The sequence below is a fragment of the Cyrtonyx montezumae genome, unplaced genomic scaffold, assembly GCF_038088225.1.
Source record: "Cyrtonyx montezumae isolate F1298 unplaced genomic scaffold, pur_monq_1.0 scaffold_10, whole genome shotgun sequence".
Lineage (NCBI taxonomy): Eukaryota > Metazoa > Chordata > Aves > Galliformes > Odontophoridae > Cyrtonyx > Cyrtonyx montezumae.
In genome coordinates, this window is record NW_027071826.1 from 56,441,140 (window position 1) to 56,463,033 (window position 21,894).

Sequence of the window (21,894 nt, forward strand, 5' to 3'; positions counted from 1 at the left end):
ATTTTATATATATATTTAAAAAAAAAGAAAAAAGGAAAGAAAGAAATAAAAAGACATTGGCCTTTATTTAAATATGGATCTTGAGCTGAAGGAAAGTTTCTTTGACCACTTTGTACTGGAATGCTTTCAACAAGGCTGCTTATTTTCTGTCTCAGCATTGACAGCAAATATACTTAGGATCTTTCCCAAGGGCTACCAAGTAAGGTCGCATCAAATAAGCAGAAAAGAGATACGTCATTGTGAGAGATGATGTTTTAGTTGTGTTTTTAAATTACAACTCTGGCTTCACAGTCTGCCTCTTCAGAAATGGGGCTATACCTTAGCCATTGCTCCATTGGCTGCTGTTCCAGCAGTGTCATGCAGGGCAGCAAACACTCTTTATTTAGTCGGTAACACAAGGAAGGCTATTTAGGATTTCACATATCAAAACAGCTTACACTGTAGTACCCAGTAGCTAAGTAAAGAGAATCGTGATGTGGGAAGTTCAAGATAGGAGGAAAAGTAGTGTATGCCTACTCTTGGGCCCTTCTTGTAGACCAGCTTACTAGACTTGGGAGAAAAGATGGCCTTCAGCTTTTTTTGAAGGTAGTAAGAAGGAAAGAGATGAGAGGAAAAATCATAATGTTCTAAGATCCTCTTTCAAAATATTCTATATGTAACGAGCTGGTTAGCTTTAGAAAATGCAAACTAGTAGTTTTGCATTTTCCCATGTCTTGTTATATTTGTATTTACTTTCCTAACGTAGTGTGTTATCCAGCTAGTATAATAAATAAATAGCATTCCAACTGTAATATTTCATTCTCTGTGACTCTGAGATTAAGTTACGGTTACTTGAACTATTTAATTATTACAGATATTCATCCTATAAACTGCAGTGTACGACCTGGTATTTTTCTCTTAGCATTTAGAAAAATAACAAGTGTTGTGTTGTTTTGGTTTTTTTTAATAGAAAAAACAAAAGAATATTTTACGGATAGGAATTCAGAGTCTTGGTTCCCTGTTGTGGGATGATGACATTTGTAGCACCAGTACTCCTGAAGATATTCATAGCCTTACAAAATTTCTGTACGTTCTACGTGGCCTCCTCCGAAAATCTTTGTCAGCTTGCATCATCACAATGCCCTCTCACCTTATCGAGGTAAGATTGCTGTCTTTGCTGAATTTCATAGCTACATCAGTCGGCAAAAGTTCAAAGTTTATGGTAAAAAAAAATACAAGATGAACAATTGAGAAAACTCTTCTCATTCAAAGGGTAAAGTTATACAATAACCACAGTTGTTTAACATTTGTGTGGGACAGTCATGCTGTAGGATCAACCAGGACCTAAGCATAAAACAGTTCTCACTACTGCTGCTATTCCTTTCATCAGTCGTAGCCTTTCCTGAAAAACAGTCAGAATTTCTGTAATTCCGAGCACTGTCAGAGCAAAGAAGCTCCTTCTAGAAATCTTTTTTCTACTTTTTTGGGGGGTAGCTCACTTTTACATCGCCTTCAGAACACAGTTTAGAGTTTCAGTACGAGACATTTTATGTCTTCATCTGTCATACTCATCATGATGATGTATGATTTTGTTTTTAAAGCCAGGAATTGAAAGATAGAGGTTTACTCTTTAATTCTAATATTGTGCTTTGTCGAGAACAGGAACAAACCAACTATTATTCACTATTGATTATAATAAAAAAACATGGGAGAAAACCTCATTTTATTTATAGTTTCATGGTAGAAGGGAGATTTTCACTGTTGAATTAAAATCTTCCGTTATGTAAGTACATCATTCTCAAATATGTATTGCATTTTGAAACGGCGTTTGAGAACCAGCCAATTATGTTGTTTATGTGGATACCTGAATCACTTTTTGTCCTGCCCAACTCCATCTTCCTACTTAGCTATTTTTAATATTAGATGACAATACGCCTTTAAAAAGGTTGATGGTAAAATTTAATGCAGTGGCTGGAATTTATGGGTGTAAAACTGACTTCCTTCTTTTTACACATTGGGATTTCCTGTCTGTCACTGGGACTGGTACTTGTTATATATTTTAATATATCAATGTGAGATATCATATTCCAAAGAAGTCCAGAAATGTCTCTGGAGCAAGTTTTTTTTTAAGAAACAAATTGAAGGATGTAATATTCCGAGTCTTTTGCAGACTGACCTTGGAGGTTGTTTTTTTGTTTTCATTTGTGTCAGTTCTCTGTAAGAGTTCCTATGAAATCATATCTCATTTTTAAAATCCTTTGATTTTTAATTGTAACAGAATTACTTTACAGTAAATACTAGAATATTCTGAAGGGGGGAAAAATGAAATGTGGTTTCCAGAATCTTAGCAGTCTTAAACAAATGAGAGCATTATTTTTTTTTTTTAATTGTTAAACTTTGTGTATCTTTCTTTAAGCACTAAACTGTGGAGAAAACTGTCATTAGGAGGAGCAAAGCTGCTGAGGGTTCCTTATACCCCACATTACTCAGTTCCCAGAGCCCTGCTGTGTAGTTGTTCCACTCTCCAAGAAGCCTGTTAAAGAGCCCCTGAGAGCATGTGTACAGCCCTCCATGTTAATAGTTAATTGGTGAGGATGGCAAGATGTGAGGACAGCCGAACATGTGGTCTCTCAGGCTCAAGCCGTAGACAGACCTTTAGTTATAATAACAGCAGCTGCTCACATTCTCACAACCCAGCTACTCACCATTCTGTTGCTGAGGTTTCTTCCTGGATTAAAAAAGTAAAGAAAATACCTTTTCAAGGGAATAAGAGACAGTGTTTGTTTGGGGTTTTGGTTTTTTTCTACTGCATTTCTGTATACTTATTTAATTGGATCAGAATAGGTTCTAGCATATGCTTTCTCTGTTGAATCTGAAAGCCAGAACACTGAGAGCATAGAAAATGCATACTTTTTTTTGGAAGATATATTAAGTTCTGCATTTATTCCCTGAACAATTATTTCTGTATCTGCTGTATTATCTTTTCCTTCCTAACTGTATTAATTAGGGGGGGTCTGCACGTAAAATCTTCACATAATAAGTAAATATAAGATTTCAAAATGTGAAGTGTTACCAAGTCAGTATGTCTCCATAACATATACAGAAAAATTGTAGCGTTTGAAAAAGCAGTTTTTGGGTCCTATTTCATGTCATAATTTGTACCTGACAGCCAGTTCTGGTTACTCTCATGAAGAACAAATAAAACCCACAATTGATACCTACTGATTTTCAAACAGGGACTTCGATAGCCCAACCCAGACCAGATAGTCTGTATCCCGAATTGCATTCGTATATGAATTAAATGAAATACTTACCTATGTAGTTTGTGATTCACTTCCTTTATACATTTTGCCCAATACTGGTTGTACTGTGGCAGGGAGTTTGCAAATTAAATCCTTGTAGCTTCTTTCTTTCACGAAGTTGAATTTTGCCTTTACATTTAAAAAAATGTATCTTTGTTCTTGGATGATAAGAGTGAGATGAAGCTCCCCGTGTGTGTCTCTTTTGTTTTCTCATCGTTTTGTATATACTCTCATGCTGCTTTCATAATATGTTTTTAAACAGTCTCTTCTTTTTTCAGTTATAACTCTCAATTGTGGAATAAAATAACACTCTTATTGTTTGTTCACTTTTTGCTATGTACTAATCTTTGTCTCTTCAATGTCTACTGAACGTTAAACAGTGATTTTGTTTGTGATGCTTTTCCCTCTGTGGTACACATTACCAGTGTGGATCTATTCCAGCTAATTCACTGCTTTGAATGCAACATCTTTGAATTACATTCATCAGAATATGAGCTGATACCCCAATTTGGTGGAACACTGAATGTCTTCACAGCCTTCTGTAAGAATGTATTTTGGTAAAAGACACAAATTTACAATGAGTCTGGTTGTGCATGGAGTTTTCTCAGAGTAAGTTAAAGTAATTGTAGTCCACTAAAGAGCACACATTCTTTGTGTTTTATTGATGAAACTTGTAGTGCAATGTATAAAGAAAAACAAATATTGTATTTTCTCCACCTCAAAACCAGAAATACATTATTCTGGAAGCAGATTTCAAGTAAATGACACTAAAAACTTAACCAATTATAAATTTTATTCCGATGATACGTGACAGGTTGTAGTTGATTGATATTTTCTCCTGATTGAACATACTCTTATCTTACCCTGTCTGTCAGATAATAAATATTGAGATACTTATGAATGTGATTAAAACAGTTGATGGAAGGTTATTTGTCAAGTCTTTCTACTGCTTCTTGAAAATGAATTGTGCCTATGAAATAAGATGGTGCATTTGAACAGGGAAAATCACTTACATTTTTTAAAACTAGCAAAAATGATTAGGGTGGGGGGGGGCCAATTGAATAGAGATTTAAATCACTGTTGCGCTTTCCAAAATAAGGAATGTTATCAAAACCAGAGTGGACTCTTGTCTTATATATTTTCATGATCTGTGTTTTTAGTACATAGTGTCAAAAAATATTATTCTAAAGAATTTGATTTTAATGTCACAGTTTTATGCTTATAAAAAGTTAAAATGTAAAATACTTTCCTATAGTATTTTCTTCCTTACTTCCCAGAAACAATTGGTCGTACTTGCACATATTTATAAACCAAAAGCATCTTTCCCCTTTCCTACTAAATAATGCTCATAATTCCATTCCTCTTGTTCCCAACTCTGTATCACTTAAGTAAACAGTCAAGTTCATGAATATGTATTTTTTAAGTAGATTATTATTTTCATTTGAAGACTTGTAATGCTTTCATCGAAGCCACCTTTTATTTTGAACATGAAGCTGTATTACTGGAAAGGACTAACCACCATATTAGTCAGTATGTACCAAGGGAAATTAATTGACTAATGAAAAGTCAGTATGGATAAGTCACAGAAGTTACAGAACCTGTCCTCAGAGTCTGAAGTTCTGTTTAGCAAAGTATTTTCATTATTTCATCCAGTACGTTAAAAAATTAATATCCTGCAATATTAATGTTTTGATGCTTCAAATTAACCAAAGTGCATAAATCACTGTAAGTTTCAGTGTAGGAAAATTCAGAAGCAAACCTTTTTGCATTCATAGCCTTTTGTCCTCACAGTGAGCAATCTAGCAGCTAAACTTGAAGTCAAGCAGCAGTGCTTTAGAATCCATTGCTAATACAACAGAATTGTAAATTCCTCAGTTTGAAATCTCTATTCCTATGACAGGAATCGTGAGTGCATGCCCTAGAACTCTAACTTCTGTGGGTTCACAAGTGTAAAATGCTGAATATCCTTCAAATGTATTTGGACGTGTAAATATTAAACATCAGCTGTATGAAGATTACATGCCACGTTTTTCTGTGTCATCAGTTGAATAAGCTTTCAAAGTCCTCTTCTAAATAGAATCTTTGGGGGTGAAATGGTCTTTATACTTTACTACACTGTTCTTTTATGAGCTTTTAACTGTGGTAAGCACAATTGTATGCGAGAAATACAATTCAACATCCATGCAAATAAGTGTTGAGAGTCATGAGTTTATGGCAGTTATTTCTGTTTCTCATATTCTCAGATGTAAATATTATGTTTTGCATATTCTAGACATTCATAAAAGCATCTTAAAACTATAATCTAGTAGCAAGTCCAAAGACATATGGAATGCATATTGTAATGTAAATTGTGGAACAGTAAAGCATTTTGCTTTTAATTTCTATTATTGTTTATAGTGTTTACTAATGAAGTTAGTAAACATATTGTTTTCATAAAATAAGTTTATGGTTGCCAAGAGACTGCATCTTGGTCTGCCACTTCTGATTTGGTAACAGCTACTCATTTCAAACACAAATACATTGTTCCTCTGAAATGTGTTTTTGTACCCATGTTAACTGTCTTTTAATTTACTGAGCTATATTATGTTGACGAGTAGTCACATTGTGTGTTAAAATGCATAGCTAAAAGAGCCTTCGTTTTAATACGCTACAATTGAGAACTCTATAAACACATTCTTAACCACTGTAAGCATGAGCACACATCTAATAAAAAATTGCTCTCTCTAAAAGATTATGTTAAATTTTAAAATGTGATGAGTATATGCAACTTGAGAATATCTGATCTTATGTTTGATCTGTGTAATCTGAAAACACACGCATTGAAACTTAAAAAAAATGAGGTGCTATGTAGAACTAAATCTTTCAAATGCAATATTAGATCTAAACAGTTAAATATCCCATCACAGTATGAAGATAGTCATCTGTTCAAGCATATGGAATCTTTTGGCTTCTAGACTAAGTAGTTAATATAATGCCCAGTGTCCAGACATGGACACAACTGTTATGGAAGCAGAAGGGAAGAGGCTCATGTATGAGCCCATTTGGACAGCAATAAGAAAAGATTAGAAGACAGTCTTTAAATAATGCAAGACAGAGTAGTCATATGCTTTAAGCAAGTAACTCTGTTGGAAAATGAAGATAGTATTGTTTTGAAGCAACATTAGATTTTTCATTTAAGTAGAACTACAGGATTTTATAAAAAGCCCCTGTACATGTTGTATTAACTACGGGTTTCATTTGTTGTATTTCAGTAAAAAAAAAATCAGTGTTGTGATATTTTATAGAAAATACTTAAGCAACGTTTTAACCACCTGAAGTCTTTTTCAGAGGAGTTCTTACTGAATTGCATTGCAGCATTTGCTCACTAACACTCTTATATGAACTTCCAGTGTTGCGCAAAAACCCTGAAATTTCAGAATCCAATTTTACATCTTTTTTGTTTAGATCTGCTCTATTAATTACAATATGATCATAATAAAAAGGAATACTGCATCTTTAATGATGTTTTTGTGCCTGTGTAGTTAGGCTTTAATGCCGGGGGAAAAAAAAAAGAAAAAAAAAAAGATTAAATTAGCCTTGTAACCTCTTTCTCTTCCAGACTGATGATGGAAAATAAAAGCTCTTAGCCACAGAATGTAACACTTAGAATTAATATTTAATTAGACCAGCAAATTGTACACCGTGGCTGAAAGCTTCCAAAGAGTTGTTAGTGCCACAATTGACCTACAAGTTTAATAATAACTCACTTCTAGGAGCAAGTGCCAGTTCAGCATAGTGGAGCCACTGTAAGAAAGTCCTGTGAGATTAAAATCAGCAAACCAAATGGCAGGCGAGGATTCCTGGGATGGAGCCTTCTGGAAGGCTGGGAGCTGGAGTAGTTTTTCAGCCAGGATTCAGATGAGAACAGTGGGCAAAAAAAGCTGATCCCTCCTGTTCTGGGAGCTTCTGGTTGTAGGCCAAAATCCTAGAACAGATTTTTTCTAAATGTTCTTACTGCAGCTATTAATTCATCTCACAAATCAAATAATGAATGACTTATCCTCTTGTTGTAATTAAGCTTTAATGCAAACATTATCTCCGAATTCCCTGGTCATGAATTTCACTCATGGAAGAAGAGCTCTCTTTTGGTATGATGTGTAATTTTGTTATGTTGCATAATGTTTCATTTTTATATTATCTAATTTCTACACAAAAAGTTCTTGTTACCGTCTGACCCGATGAGCAGTTTATCCCAATATTTTGAAATATAAAAATTAAATACAAAATTTGTACACATTGTAAAATATAATGTTTTGAAAGTTGACTAGTTTAACCTTACCTTTCATTTTGTGAACAGTTTAATTGTAAAACCAGTAACTGCAGATAGATACCCACCTGAGCCTCTAATCCTGTGACAAATTATTCTACTGAAATAGGGCACCATAAGTTCAAAATTGTGCAAACACAGAGCAACAGACTGAGGAAGGAACATTCTGCATTATTTATTGGCTAGATCCTAAATAATTAAAGAAATGCCTACTCATTAGTTAAAAATTAAAGCAGGTGAGGGCCTTGCCAGCAGAGGGAGCAGTCATGTCTTTCCTTAGGTTCCCATCATTTCCAGCCTACACATCATTTCCACCCTACCTCTTCTTTTTGCCCAGCCAGTTTCCCATCTGGACCTGGCTTTGCCAGCATGCTCCTGATGACAGCCTATAATTTTATACTGAATAAGGGACTATTATTTAAAATGATTTTATTTTTGAGAACCTCGCTCTTGATTAAAAATGTCAGATAGATGTTCCTGTTGATGTTTATGTACTATTAATTGAAATAATAGTGGAGGATCCTTTTGGTCACCTGTTCATAAAAGGCAATTGACTGTTTAAGGAGTTTAAGTCGCAGTAGTTACCCTGAATTGGAAAGCTAACTGCGGTGTATTTTTTCTTTTTTCAGGCAAAAAGTCAACAGAAGGCACTCGTAAACCATTTATTATTATTATTATTAATCATGAATAATTCCTGGTATAATCTTAGGATTTCAGTTAAGCCAGTTAGTCTCAAAGACATTAATTTCACCGATTTTGCTATGGCTCTCAGGATTTGATAATGTGACTCTCATTCTTTCTATCTACTTTTGCATCTGTATCTTCTGCTCTATGACTAACTTGTAGCACTGAATATTTTAGGGGTTTCATCTTGTAAAAAAAATCTTTTCAAATGGTCTTTTCATCTCTGAGATATTAAAGACAAATATTAACACACAGTTAATAGAGACAAACTTACTTATTATCACAGAATCGTTTCAGTTGAAAGGGATCTTTAAAGGTCATCTAGCCCAACTCCCCTGCAATGAACAGGGACACCTACAGCTTGATCAGGTACTCCGAGCCCTGTCCAGTCCCACTCAGAACGTCTCCAACCTGGGCATCTTGCTCCAATGTCTCGCCAGCCTTATCATAAAACACTTCGTTATATCCAATCTAAATCTCACCTCTTTTAGCCTGAAACCATTTCCCCTTTTCCTGTCACAACAGACACTGCTGAGGAGGACGAGATAGTGTTCAGGGGAGTTTCTGGGCTAATTTCAGCCCAAATCATGTGATGATTTCTTTCCAACTCCTCATCCTTTGCTGGAGAAAAAAAGAGGAGGACTCTCGAGTTTATTGCCTTTAGTCATTACGTAGGATCCAAGCAAGAGCCTTGCTTGCCAGAGGAGTTCCTAGTCACCTGCAGTCTCTGCTTTCAGTTCACAAGTGCTGGGGAAATAGGAGTTAGAAAAGAACAGGGATTCAGCTCAGAAAGTGTCACCCTGTGTCACTACGTACATCTGTCACCTTTTGCTGCCTGGTAATAGGAAGATTTTCAGCACCCAGAGCTTTCTGGGCTTTGGACTCCCATGTCATCATATTTTCATGGCACCCCAAAGCCACAGTCACTTTCTTCTAAACCAAGCCTCAAATAAATGGGAGTAGCCAAGGCTTCAGCAAAAGGTAGAGCTTATTCCCAGCACTCTGTCGACTGACTTGTGACTCTGGACAACTCGTGATATCTTTGTGCTTGGTACATTACTCGTAAACGAGGAATGCAGCATTTGCTGACTTTTTGTAAAGCACTTGGAGATCAACAGATCAAAAGTTTGATTTAAACTATGCATTCTGCTCTCACTTTCATTTTGTGGATCTCAACAGCAGACTTGCTCATCTCCTTAATATTGAGTTATCATTCATTTCAGCACTGGCCCTTGACAGCGTTGTAAAGAACCTCTCAGGTCTTCAGTGGCAAAACAGACATACATTTCAAGTGCCAAGGCGTACCAGCAATTAAGTGTTTTTTAACTAATATAATAGACAAGTCCAGGTCATCTATCCTCAGTAAAGAGCCAAAGATATTCTTACAGTGTGTGATATTTAGTTTTTATTTCATGACTGATCATTTTTCTTGAATATTTAAATCCAGAATGTTTAAATGGTGTACCATGTCATCCGTCTGCATCTGTTATAATTGGTAATAATCATGGCAGAGTTCCCATACAGTGACAGTGTTTCAGGTGTAAAAGAAGGTAACTATGGCTCAAATCTTTAGAGTTTTCAAGATTAAAAAATTGCTAGTTCTAACTTATTTCATCGTTCGAAGACTCTGAATTTATGCAGACTATCAATGCAAGCATGAAAAGAACCAAGACCTGGAATTAATACATCATGTAACATATTGGCCAACAGATGCTTTGTCACTTCCTTCCCATTTTTTTGAGTATGCTGCGTCTAATTACCTGCGTAGATCTTAACTACACGTCCTTTCTTTGCTGCTGTAACTAGTATAAAATTATTCAAAGATACTATTCATTGCACAGCATTTTCTAATTTAATATAGTGCATGTCAACATATCAGCCAAAATCAATACTTCTCCGATTTCATCCATATGAACAGATATTTATGCATGCTCTATTACAATCAGTAAGGTAGAAGAAGATGCAGAATATTTAAATGTGGACATATCCTCTTTGTAAGTGTAGGAAGTTTGTAGAAAATATTTAAATGCATTTCAAGCAAAGTGAGCTTGTCTTCCATCAAAGACATCACCGGCACACTTAGATTTGGTTTTCGTGTGATATCTATGCAGTTTTCTACATACCAAAATTTCTTAATGTAACTACTGCAGTTCACCTTGTATTCAGTGCTCTGAGCAAACATCGCTTACACACAACTTGGAATTTAAGTTCAGTTGAGGAGTGAAAGCTCTGGGAAAAAAAAGTGTTAGAGCAAGTACGGGACTTTTTACATTACAGATTTTGTTAATTACTGCTATAACAATTTTGGCAGAGCATTTATTAATCATTTATTTTCAGGATTTGTGAGTAAGGAAAAAGCACACGAACTGTATCTCTATAAAACTAGTGCAGTGGCCTAATACTTAACTTATTGGGTTTTTTTTTAAGAGAGAACATGTATGGATAATTCTGTGATTTTAACCATTTGTTAATAATTACTACTGCTAAATATGTAAGCCATATCTCTTAATATTAATAATTTATATTTTCAATTCAAAATCCTTTGGAGATTAAATAGTCGTGACAAGTGGTAAATATTTGTATATTATGAAGTCATTACCACTTTATTGTATGTTAATGTCTCAGAAAATATTAAGAATGATTACACCTATTGAATATCCAGCCAGTACTTCACTGTAGTCCAATGTGGTCACGTATTTTATAGTATTAATCTACACTCACCCATGACACTGAAGTAACACAGATAGAAAGGAGGCAGCCAGTTTTTGAGTTTGTTTAGAAAGCTTACATGCCAAAATTTGCTTTACGTTCACAAGGATGAAATCACTTTACATAAACTTGCTCAAATGATATTTATTCCTGAGACCCTTCAAAAGAAGCCTTAAGGTTAACCAAACTCTCATTTTTAGGATCCAGGGTATCAACTTATAAGGAATTTTTTTAAATAAAAACAGTGAATACATTAGTTCATCAGAATTCATTTACAGAAGTGTAAGGGTACAGAAGTCAAATATAGGCCTCGCTACAAAAATACAGGCCAAAAGGATCTCTTTGAAAAAAGACAGTCTCAATATTCCTAATTTTCTATTCAATATATAAATCCATCTTAAAAGTCTATTAACGTATTGATGAGTATACAAATGCTGATATATGAAATCCACGTGACTCGAGTTTGAACAGGCACTAGTTGGATTTCCTTGCAGATCGCTAACGTTTTTTATTTTCCTTTTATATTTTGAGATTGTTTGTACTTTCTGTGTAGGAAAGTTAAACCTCTTTTGGGAAAAATTTCAGATATTGGGATTTGTTTACTGAGAATTTAAATATTCCTTTTACACAAATTTTGTGAAGTTTTATATTTCTTTGCAATCCAACAGAAAAAAAAATGGGAGGACTTATCTCTTTGTTTTAGATAATTTTTGCTGGGAAGTGAGGGGAGAACTAGAAATTAGAGCAAAGCAGAAACAGCAAACAGATATTTTTTTTCTAATACAGAATTCAGATGAACCAGAGTTGATTTGATAAATAATAGTTATGATAAAATTGTCCTTCATTAGGAACCGAATCCAGTAAAAATACATAGTATTAATTTCAGTGTGTGAGTTTGAGCATTCAGTCTCTGTCTATTTGTGCTTTATACTCAGATGTAGAAGATGGTACACTGCTTTATTTGCAAATAAGTGTTTCTAAACATGCACAGATAATTACTCAAAGCTCTGCAGATCCTGCAAATGAATTAGTAGGACAAAACAATCTTTTTCCATAATTGCCTTTCCCTAAAAGCTGGTTAAACATGTATGTACAGTTGCCATTTACATATCTAAGTAGCTAAATGGATTTTCTTCCAATGGTGTTTTTAAAGAGCGCTTCATTTGAGCTCAGATATTACAAGTTTGAGCTTAAAAGAAAATTCCTGTCTGAAACAGTGAACACTAAGTAAGATATAGAATGAATGCCCAGCCCGGTCTGCACAACAGAGTTGCTACCATATTGTTAGAATAATTATGTTTTGGCTGAACTAACTAATTTAGAAAAACTGCAGTACATCTAGCATGACTGCAAACCTTCCAGGACTGAGTTGGTTGGGTTTCTTTAATTTATTTATTTTTTAATGTAATTTAAAACAATACCTCTTCTAGCTGCCAACAAACTCTTTCCTTGAATCCCCCCGTTCCTGGCTTCCCTCCTAACCATGTCCTGGCTCATCTCCAGAGCTGCCAAGTTTATGCCAGAAGCAGGAGGTAGATTTGTATGGGGCTGGAGGAAGATCTGGAGCTCTGTTAAATTTTCAAGCCCAGATGGGGCAACATGATTTGTGTGTTTATGTCAGTATGCCATACATCACAACTATCTGTGTGCTGACGTCAGCTTTGATTGGGCATTAATGTGCTGAACACTGCAAACTAGAAAAATACACGATAGATACAGATCTATGACAACAGTGCCACATAAGCAAATGTCTATTTGTTGTGGCAATTCATTGTGGAAAATATTTCCCAAGATACACTGCATTAAGCCTGGAGAATATTTTGACACACTTTAAAAACAACAACAAAATCAACATAGGCGAACGGATTACAATTTAAGAAAGCATACTATTGAGAAGAAGAACTGAAACCAACATGCTCAAGTATGTATCATTAGGTAAATATTGAATTGCTGTCCCTTGCTTTAGTATTTCCAGAACTATTTCCAGAACTGAGTAGGAAAGGTGCTGTTCATAGGATTTATAGGACTTGTAATGATGACGATGCCTTGCTGATGGTTGAGCACCTTTCTACCTACAGATTTTATAACTGCTGTTGGTTAAAAACAGCAAGCAAAAAGGCTAACGAACAGCAAACATTTTTTTTTTTCCCAAAAGGTCTAGTTTGGTTTTTTTTCCTATACTAAGAATTCAGGTTAGTTTCCAGAAATTACCAGTATTTACCTGTTAGCTTATATTACAGCTTACTGTTTTTTTTACTCATACAAATAACACCCAGCATTCTGCCGAAGAAGAGGCAAAAGAAGGTAATTTCCAGTCTGTTGATTTAAAGAGGTTGCTAGCTACTTCAGATTTATAGTGTCCTTAAGTGACTGACCCTATAAAATAATACGACTAAGAGTTCCCATTAAAATATGGTATGCTGTCTCTCCCTTCCTAGAAGAGGAACTAATTTGCAAGTCATCTTTAATATTTCAGTGGTGGATATAATTAGGGCACGCAATAATGAAGTGTAAGGCCTGATAGGGAAGCAGCATTCTTTTACCTCAGTTCACTTGCATCGTTGCTCAGAAAGGAAATTCTGCAGTATTATATTCTTTTATCTTCATCCATCTTTAGACTGCAGGTAAAACTGAAGTTCTCTGATTCCATGGGGATAGACCATTTTGGCCTGAGCACAAGTAGCAGCTTTGTAAAGAGACCAGTCCAGAGGATTTAATGCCATCTGGCCCATAAGTTGGGGAAGGGAGGGGGTATGGAGGTACCAAGGGACTGGCAGCTTTGGGCCTTGTACCCTGAGCAGATTGGGCTGTGCAGGGCAGGCCATGGTTACTTTGTGTAATGCTCTAAAAAGAGAGTTCACCTCTTTGGCAGGAGTAGGAAATGGTCGTCTTCCACATCTGACTCATGGACTTCTTGGTGGCTCTGTTGTTGAAAGCAATTGATGCAGTGCTCACTGTTTTAACAAACAAGCATGTCATGCACAGATTTTACAAACATATCTGGCATCCTCCCTTTCTCTGTGGTACCAACTATTGTGTAATTTTTTATTTAAAATTTAACAAGTGTTTTAAATTCACATTTTTGTACTGTCAGTCACATAGTTTGCCAACAGAAGCTCAGACTGTGCAAAAGTATTTAAGATTAATAAAAAATACAAAGTTCTAACGTGGAGCTACAGAGCAAGCTCTTTCTACTTGGCATTGGTGCATTTTGAGGTGATTGCATTTGATACCCCTGAAGGTGTTACGGGCACAGCAACTACAGCCATCAAGAAGATGGTGCCAGCAGTCCTAGCAGGTTTGAGATAACTGTCTTTTTACTTGTATTATCTTTTTTTTTTTCTTTTTCTTTTGTTTAATAAACTGTGACATCATAGAACCACTCAACTACGTTGAGAAGTGAAAATGCAATTTGAAGATTGGAGTGATATGTTGTACTGAGAGGAATTTTTAGAAGCAGCAGCACTGGAGAAAATGCCTTTTTTTTTTATTATTTAACATTTTAAATCAATGCAGTTTGACTGATGACCAGAATGAGTAATGGTGTGTTGTGGTTGCTCAAAATATTGGAGGTGATATGCCTAATTGTTTTAAGGGACGGGGTTTTCAGAACACAATCTTGGCATCTAACTCATGGTACGAATCCACGTGAGATACTTCACTGCTGCATGCTTGTAAATATCTCCAGTGTGAACTAAGGCTTATCGTAGAAAGAACAGGAAAATATGAATTCAGTGCTGTTGTCTTCTATGCTTTCTTTCCTTTAGGCACAAATTTCCATCTATTTTAAGCAAATTAATAGTCCTCCATCTAATCTCTAGGAATTGATGACCTATTTTTTCCCCACTGTTTGTCATGGAAAAGACCAAGGCTTACTCCATGAACATTAATTACTTTTTTCATCACATATGATGTGTATTTTGTTTCCGTGTCTTACAGAATAAAGCAATTATGGAACGTGTAACAAACTTGTCAGATGTGGTAGTTGGTCTTGAATCATTTATCGGCGCTGAGAGAGAAACCAATCCATTATACAAGGATTACCACGGTAAGTTCCATCTTTAGCAATGCAAAAAGTCTGCCCTGAGTGTTTCTAGGGCACTTAGTGGCTTTACCCTCCAACTGGGTATCTGCTCTGAAGTAGAATTTGATTTCATTTTAGAATCTCTCTCTTAAATGCTCCTCCTTGCTAACCAGTCTCAAGTTAGGAAAATTCCCCGTAAAGTGCATTAAGGCTGCAAAGGAAACATGGCAACTCCTTGCATGTTGTCAAGCCGTATTACTGAGGCATGGCTCAATCAGATGTACATCTCAACAGGCAGGCTTTGGGGAATTCACATGCAGAGGAGGCTTGGCAATCATCTGACCAGTGAGCTGAACTTGTCATGAAATCAATACTTCTGATCTGACAAGTTTTAAGTAGAGAACATGGAAAAACATATATTAAGGGGAATAATCTGCTAAACGATGCGGCGTATAAACTTTATCTACAAATGACATGCTGTTTTGCAGCTTTCAGTTAGGGAAGCTGTGCATTTACAGAAATGAATGTGGCTGCGTGTGGCATGTAAAATACGAAACTAATCTTTGCAAAAAGGCACGTAGCCTTTCAAGTGATTTATCTTCAAAATGTGTAACGGTGTTTAATCCTGTAATTTTTTTTTCCCCCAACAATTCTGTAAGCTCTGTCAGCAGCAGTATTTAAATTTTCAAGATCAGATTTGAAGTTATGCGTAGCCCAAGCAGTGAATAACAAACAGTTTTAGCTAATCCAGAGCGGTGCTCGGAGCGTGCATAAATTACAGCTATTATTATTGTGATACTACTGTAGTTCCATGGAAACCCTCAGCTGAAAGTAAACTGCTTACCCGAAACCTGCTGTAAACATGTGAGAGCGTGGCCGTGTTTTTTGCAGCAGAACATACAGAAAAAGCAGCAAGGATGGTGTTGAGATACCACTGTGTGTACGCAGGCAGTAAGTAATAAATGAGAGAGAAGTGTTTGGTCCAAGAAAATAATACCTATTTCCTCATCTGAGGAAGGTGAAGAAAAAAAGAAATCCTGAAGAAAAGCTAGAATAATTTGCCTAATTATTTTCCCCATTGTATAATGGTGATGTGGCATTTGTTTATGCTAACATAATTCTGTCAATTTGATACAGCTTTTCTCAGCAGCGTGGAGATCTTTTAAGACAATGTGCTTTTTAGCAGTTATTCCCTATTTTCCTGTAAAAACATTCTTGGTATTTCTTAATAAAAATTAAGGGCCAATGCACAGCTTTTTATGTGTTAAGGAGCCTTCACATTTTAACAGTCGGTATTTTTAATGGTTTAAACCGTGTGGGTTATTTTCATGTAAGAGGATTTATTTACTGCAAATGATGGGAGGTTTTGTCATTAGTCAGGAAAAGTTTGTTTAAATTTTTGCATTATTCAATGAATTCTGCACTAGTAATTTTGTTAAGCTGTCTGTAAATTTAGGGGGTTGTGGAGTCAGTAAAATAACAATGATATAAATTGGCCTTAATTGAGTTTTTTTAAATAAAAACAACCCTTTGTTATGCCTGCTGCTCCTGCATATGATGGTTATACTCCGAATAGAAAACTCAAAGAAATATTTTTATATACTAACAGCTTGGACGCAAGGGTAAAAGGCTTAAATATTCAGAAGACAATTATTACAAAATATTTTTGTAATAACATGGAGGACTTGGCTTTTAGTACCTTGTAAGCGTTGAGCTTTTTTAAGTATTTCAGTTTTAGGAGCTTTCTTTCCCTGTTCTCCATTTAAAAAAGAAATAAGACCCAGAAAAATACTTGCCTTCCTTTAAATAAGGGCTTTAACGTTTGGGGTTTTCTCTCTCACAGCTGCCGTTTTCAGGCGAGATGCCTTTTGTAAATGTTCAGTATTTCCATTTTGACACTGGCTTTATGAATAGCAAATATAGGCCAGTAATCGAGAAGCCCTGTAGAATTTTCCTGGTTTTCAGATGTAGAAAATCACCCTCAGGTTGTTCAGAAACTATATTAGGCTGCACAAAAACCATCCAGCGTCCTTGTCAGAAAACATCAGCTTGAGCTGCGAGTGACAGAATGCAGAGCTTGCAGTGCACCTAGCACTGGTGAAAACATCTGAGCGGCCAGCTCAGCCTCTCGAGCACAGAAAATGTATTTCTGTGCGGATGGCAGAGGGGTTAAAATCCTTGCACGAGGGTGCTCAGAATCAGCATTTCTCGGGAACTTTTCCTCCACCTTTTCGAGGGCGCAGAGCGCGGCACTGCTCATTAGAGCCTCAGTGGTTATCAGTAACCCATAAGCCTTGTTTTGCTGGCTGCTTACTGGTGCATTTAATAAAATAAAGATCACTCAGTGGTGCCGTGGGCAGCATGCAAGGTGATAGCCATATTTGCTTACTGTAAATACAAGAGAAAATCACACACAAACCGGCTGTAGTTTTGACAAGTATTAAGATCCCTCTTTACATCTGTACTTCTGTACCAAAGTGCAATTAGTTTTCCTCGCACAAGGATTTCTGTTTATCTTATTCTGCTTGATTACTTGAGTATAATCGCACCGTTTGCTTCATTGCTTCTGGTAGTAAGCTCCAGTTTAAAAAGGGGAGGATGAGTGTGTGTAAATATACAGGATTCTGCTGTAAGACTCTCTAATTTATGCATCTGGATGACAGCATTTTCTTATTTTTTTCCCCCTCCTTTACTTTTCCTTTCCACAAGGTTTGCTTCATGTGCATCAGATTCCTCGGCTTAATAGCTTGATCTGTGATGCGTCAGACACGAAGGACCTTGCCTTTAGATTAAAAAGGAAGCAGTTCACCGTTGAGGTAAGAGAAGCAGTTTTGTTTCACTATTTAGAACCCAAAAGGTGGAGCTAATCCTGTCTCTTATGTTTCATGTGGTGAAATGCATGAAATATGCATCGGGTGTTGTAAGTTCATTTCGTTACACTTTTGCTTTTCCAAACGGTTTTCTAAAACACTGTAGTATGCCTTCTAATTAAAGATGTCTCGTTTGCTGCACTAAATCAGTCCGTTATAAATAGTTTATTTTGGTTTAAAATGTACATAGAAAGTAGGCCACAACCTTCAATAACAAAGCGTGACATGTTTCTAAGGATGTCAGGAGCATATTTAATTAAATGTTAATGACTTGCTCTTACTTCTGTTAGTGGGTGGGAAAGTAGCTACATGTTATTACCCCGGTAGAGGGATTTTAATGTATAATGCTGCCTAAAATTGTGTGTGGTATGAGGGATAAGTGTCCTTATCAGTATTCAGAAACCATTTTCTTTGCATTACTGAAATCACCTTTCGCTCTTTTATGTCATTTTAAACACAGTATCATTTACACTAATGTCCTTAAGTAAATTTCCTACTAAATTTAAACTTTTTTCCGTGACCTTTATGCAGACAGTCCTGATAGAAGGCAGTAATACAAAAGATGTATTTCATTTTAATCTTGCTAAAGAGCAAATGAACACAGCTCTATTAAGCAATTAGAGCTGATGTATTTATTAACCAAGTAACACTTAGAGATGGGAGATGGCTTTTGGGGTGATGTGATAGTCATCGGTACAGTCTGGGCAATTTTTTTTTTTTTTTTTTTAACAAAGACATAAAACAGCCAGGCATCCCTGACAGACCATTTTGTTTAATCTCTTTTCAAATGAAAAGCTCTTAAGCAGGCCACTTGTCTTAACTGCTTGAAACCATAAAAAGAGAGAATTGCCACCAATAAATTAGCATATTTTTTACTCCATCACCAAACGATGGTCAATGTGGCTTGGCACTGCTTTGGTGTTTGGGACTTCACCCTTAAGTGACCACTTTGGCCCTTATTTGACCCTCTGCCCTTTTTAGCTGGCCACTTGATAAGGTAACTTGAGGGTTCCCTCTCTTCACTGCCCCCTCCCCTTCACAATTGCAAGTAGCCCTAACCTATAAATCATTGAAAGGACCCTATCAAGTGACAAATTAAGGTGCCCTCCTCCTAATTAATGGTCATCAATGTCTTTAATTATCTAATCCTATTGAGAGTAGTTAATAGTTAATCAGGCAGCCACTTCTTCAAGCAGGTCATCTCTGCATGCGTGCCAGAAGTTTCCCTAGTAGAGGTATCCTCTTCAAAAGCCACTTAGAGGCAAATACATGGAGGAAGGCAATTTTTCCCCAAAAAGACATTCATTTGTTATGTTTCTCATTTTCCAGAGAATGTGACAAATGCAACCAGGCATTGGGAAGTATTAAGCCATTTTAACAACTGCTTTTGAGCAGTACACTACAAGCTGAAACGTTTATAGTTCAATATTGGTTTTAAAATACAAATGTTTTTACTGCTTTTAGAAGCACAAAGCAGCATGCAATGTCATTAGGCAAGCGTAGGAAAATCACAGTTAGTATAGCTATGAATTAGAATATTGTGATTTTTTTCTCACTCCGAACCCTGACTACAAGTATATTTTTTTCTGTGTGTGATTCTAATTCGTAATGTAATTTGAAAGGGGGAAAGTGCGGAGGGGCATTGAAGAGGAAGCTCCGTAAAAAGAAAGTAATTAGCCATGGGACAGAGCTGCTGGGAGCAGCTGCAGTGGAACTCTCAGAACAACCTGTTGCACGAGACACCTACATGACCCACTTGAATAATTCCTCTCTCCATTGCTCAACTGCAGCCCTTTTCAGTTTTTGTTAGAGATGCGCTTTCCAGAAGTTAAACTGATACAAACTGGTCCTTTTTAAACTCGTAAGATCCTGCCCTCAATTCATTACTCAGTAATCCAAAAGTTTTTCGTCCTCGTATTAGAGGAGGCAGGCTGCAGTGAGGCTGACTGGAGCAACGAGGTCCGTAAGGAAATGGGAGCAAGGGAAAATTAAGAAGGGATACGAATGCAATCTACTAAAACTGGGTTCTGCAGTTAGAATGTGATGAGTCAGCAGTCACTTTTGTTCTGGTGGTCAAAGCATGAAGCAGCACAACAGTCTGCATTACACTCAGGAGTATGGTTTATATAAAGTGCATCCAAGTTTCTGACTCCTTTAGCAGCTTAAATGCGAGTTTAAGATGCATTGAGTACGTAGCAGTTTTTGTAAAGCAACTGCTTAGCTACCTCCATAATTTGGGGTAATAATACCAGCCTGTACCTCAGAAGCTTCTTTAAGGTGAAATTGCATAAGAAAAGTTCAAAACACAACTTCTGACTAACAGCAAAATTTTTCCAACAAGGGTTTTTGTCAATAGAACCTTCTTATTTGACAGTTTATAATGAGGGCACGGAGCATAGATTTTCTCACGTCTGGATCACCAGCTTGGCCCTCGTTGGGAACAAACTTTAAACATCAGATCTGTTTTAGTAGACTTCATTCTTGTAGGAGGGACTCCACCTCATTACAGCCTGCAGAAACACTTGAACTGTTTCTATCTTTTCTCTTGCATCTCCATCAAAGTAAGATTGATTCAAGTCTACTGCAAATGGCAGGGTTTTTTTTGGATGGCAGTGCTTTTTGGTGGATAGTTCTGAGGACTCACATTCCAGATTATGAGGTAGACCTCTCCTCATGGTAAAAGGTGCAGTAGCTGCACCCAGTTTTGCTATTAACTAACATGAGGATTTGGGAATATATTAGTATACGCAATATTATCAGCGGCCTATCTTATGCGCATACCTCTTTAAAGGACACAATTTTGAAGTTAGCCTGTCTAATCCTATTTCTTCCCTCTTTGGAATCTTAATTAGAAGGAGATAAAAACCATCATTTGACTAAATTATTGTCTTGAATCTGTAGCAAAAGGTATAATCCGCAATTGGGCCAATTAGTGTACCCCATAGTTAGCTATGCTGAGGCAGGAAACTTGATTAGATCTGACACCAGCCTAGTTCCCACTGTTGTTTTGCCAGGTATGATGGTCAGACTTCAAAGGGCTTGAGGCATCAGCAGGGCAAGGTTTGGAGGCCAGCTTAGGTCCGGTCGTTAATCTCTCTGCTAAAACCACAGCAGCCCTCGCACAAAACAAGCTTACACGACACAATCATGCGGTATTAAAGTTTGGGTTGAGTCATGCCAATTTGCCTTTGATTTTCTGATGATTGACTAAAAGATGGCTACATGACTAGACACATACTGCAAGTTTACTGATTAGGTAAGTTCCCCAAATAGTTGAAATATTTTTTGATTTCTCAGTTAAATGATATGACACCCCATTCATTTTGATGAAACTTTCCAGCAGAATCCCCCCTGAAATTCTTTATGCTTTCTTTGTAGCTCAGAGTGTAACGTGTTATCAGCATGGGATACATTTTGTAGAAACATCGTGCTCACAGTTTTGTCTGGCAGAACTTTTTTCATTGCCATTCTGAAGCCTCCCGTATCAAAACCAAAGCAATCCGTCTCTCATTTTTTCACTCCTAGAACATCTAAGGAAGCATTGTTTGTCTTTGTCATTTAGGTACAATTGCTCACAAAAAGGGAATTTCCTCTTAATTATTTTCCACCTAAACGATGAGTTAAAGTGCTGTTCCACGGCTGTGATTACATAAGTGTTCCTTTCTTTTGCCTTCTGATTTGTTGAAATATTGCAGTAACAGTGACATGTTTCCATTCTGAGAAAAGCCTCAGGCTGCTTTAGTATTATTCCAAATGATTGAAATTGCCATCTTGCTGACTTTCCCTTGGGCAGCTTAAGGCCTGTTTACTTTTGTATTTGTTTCACATGTTCCCTCTGAGTCTGGCTGGCAGGACATCATTACCTGGTTTGACAAGACAGTTGGAGAAGGTTCCTATTTGATTAACTCCCTTTCTTACTGCCTGGTCAACATAAACCTCTGGATTTTGTATGTAATGTTAATTGTCCTTAAATTCTGATAAATGTTTGCAAAAAGTTGAAGCTGTGATATATTGGAAATT

At 36.5% G+C, this 21,894-nt stretch overlaps 1 protein-coding gene across 1 annotated transcript in view; it reads left to right on the plus strand.

Moving 5' to 3' along the window:
• Window positions 1-21,894, plus strand: part of ELP4 (elongator acetyltransferase complex subunit 4) — a 125,635-nt gene that overhangs the window by 38,719 nt on the left and 65,022 nt on the right. Inside the window, exons 7-9 of the mRNA XM_065755434.1 lie at window positions 950-1,138; window positions 14,920-15,028; window positions 17,714-17,820. Coding sequence (XP_065611506.1) covers window positions 950-1,138; window positions 14,920-15,028; window positions 17,714-17,820 — 405 coding nt within the window. The remainder of the gene's footprint in view (window positions 1-949; window positions 1,139-14,919; window positions 15,029-17,713; window positions 17,821-21,894) is intronic.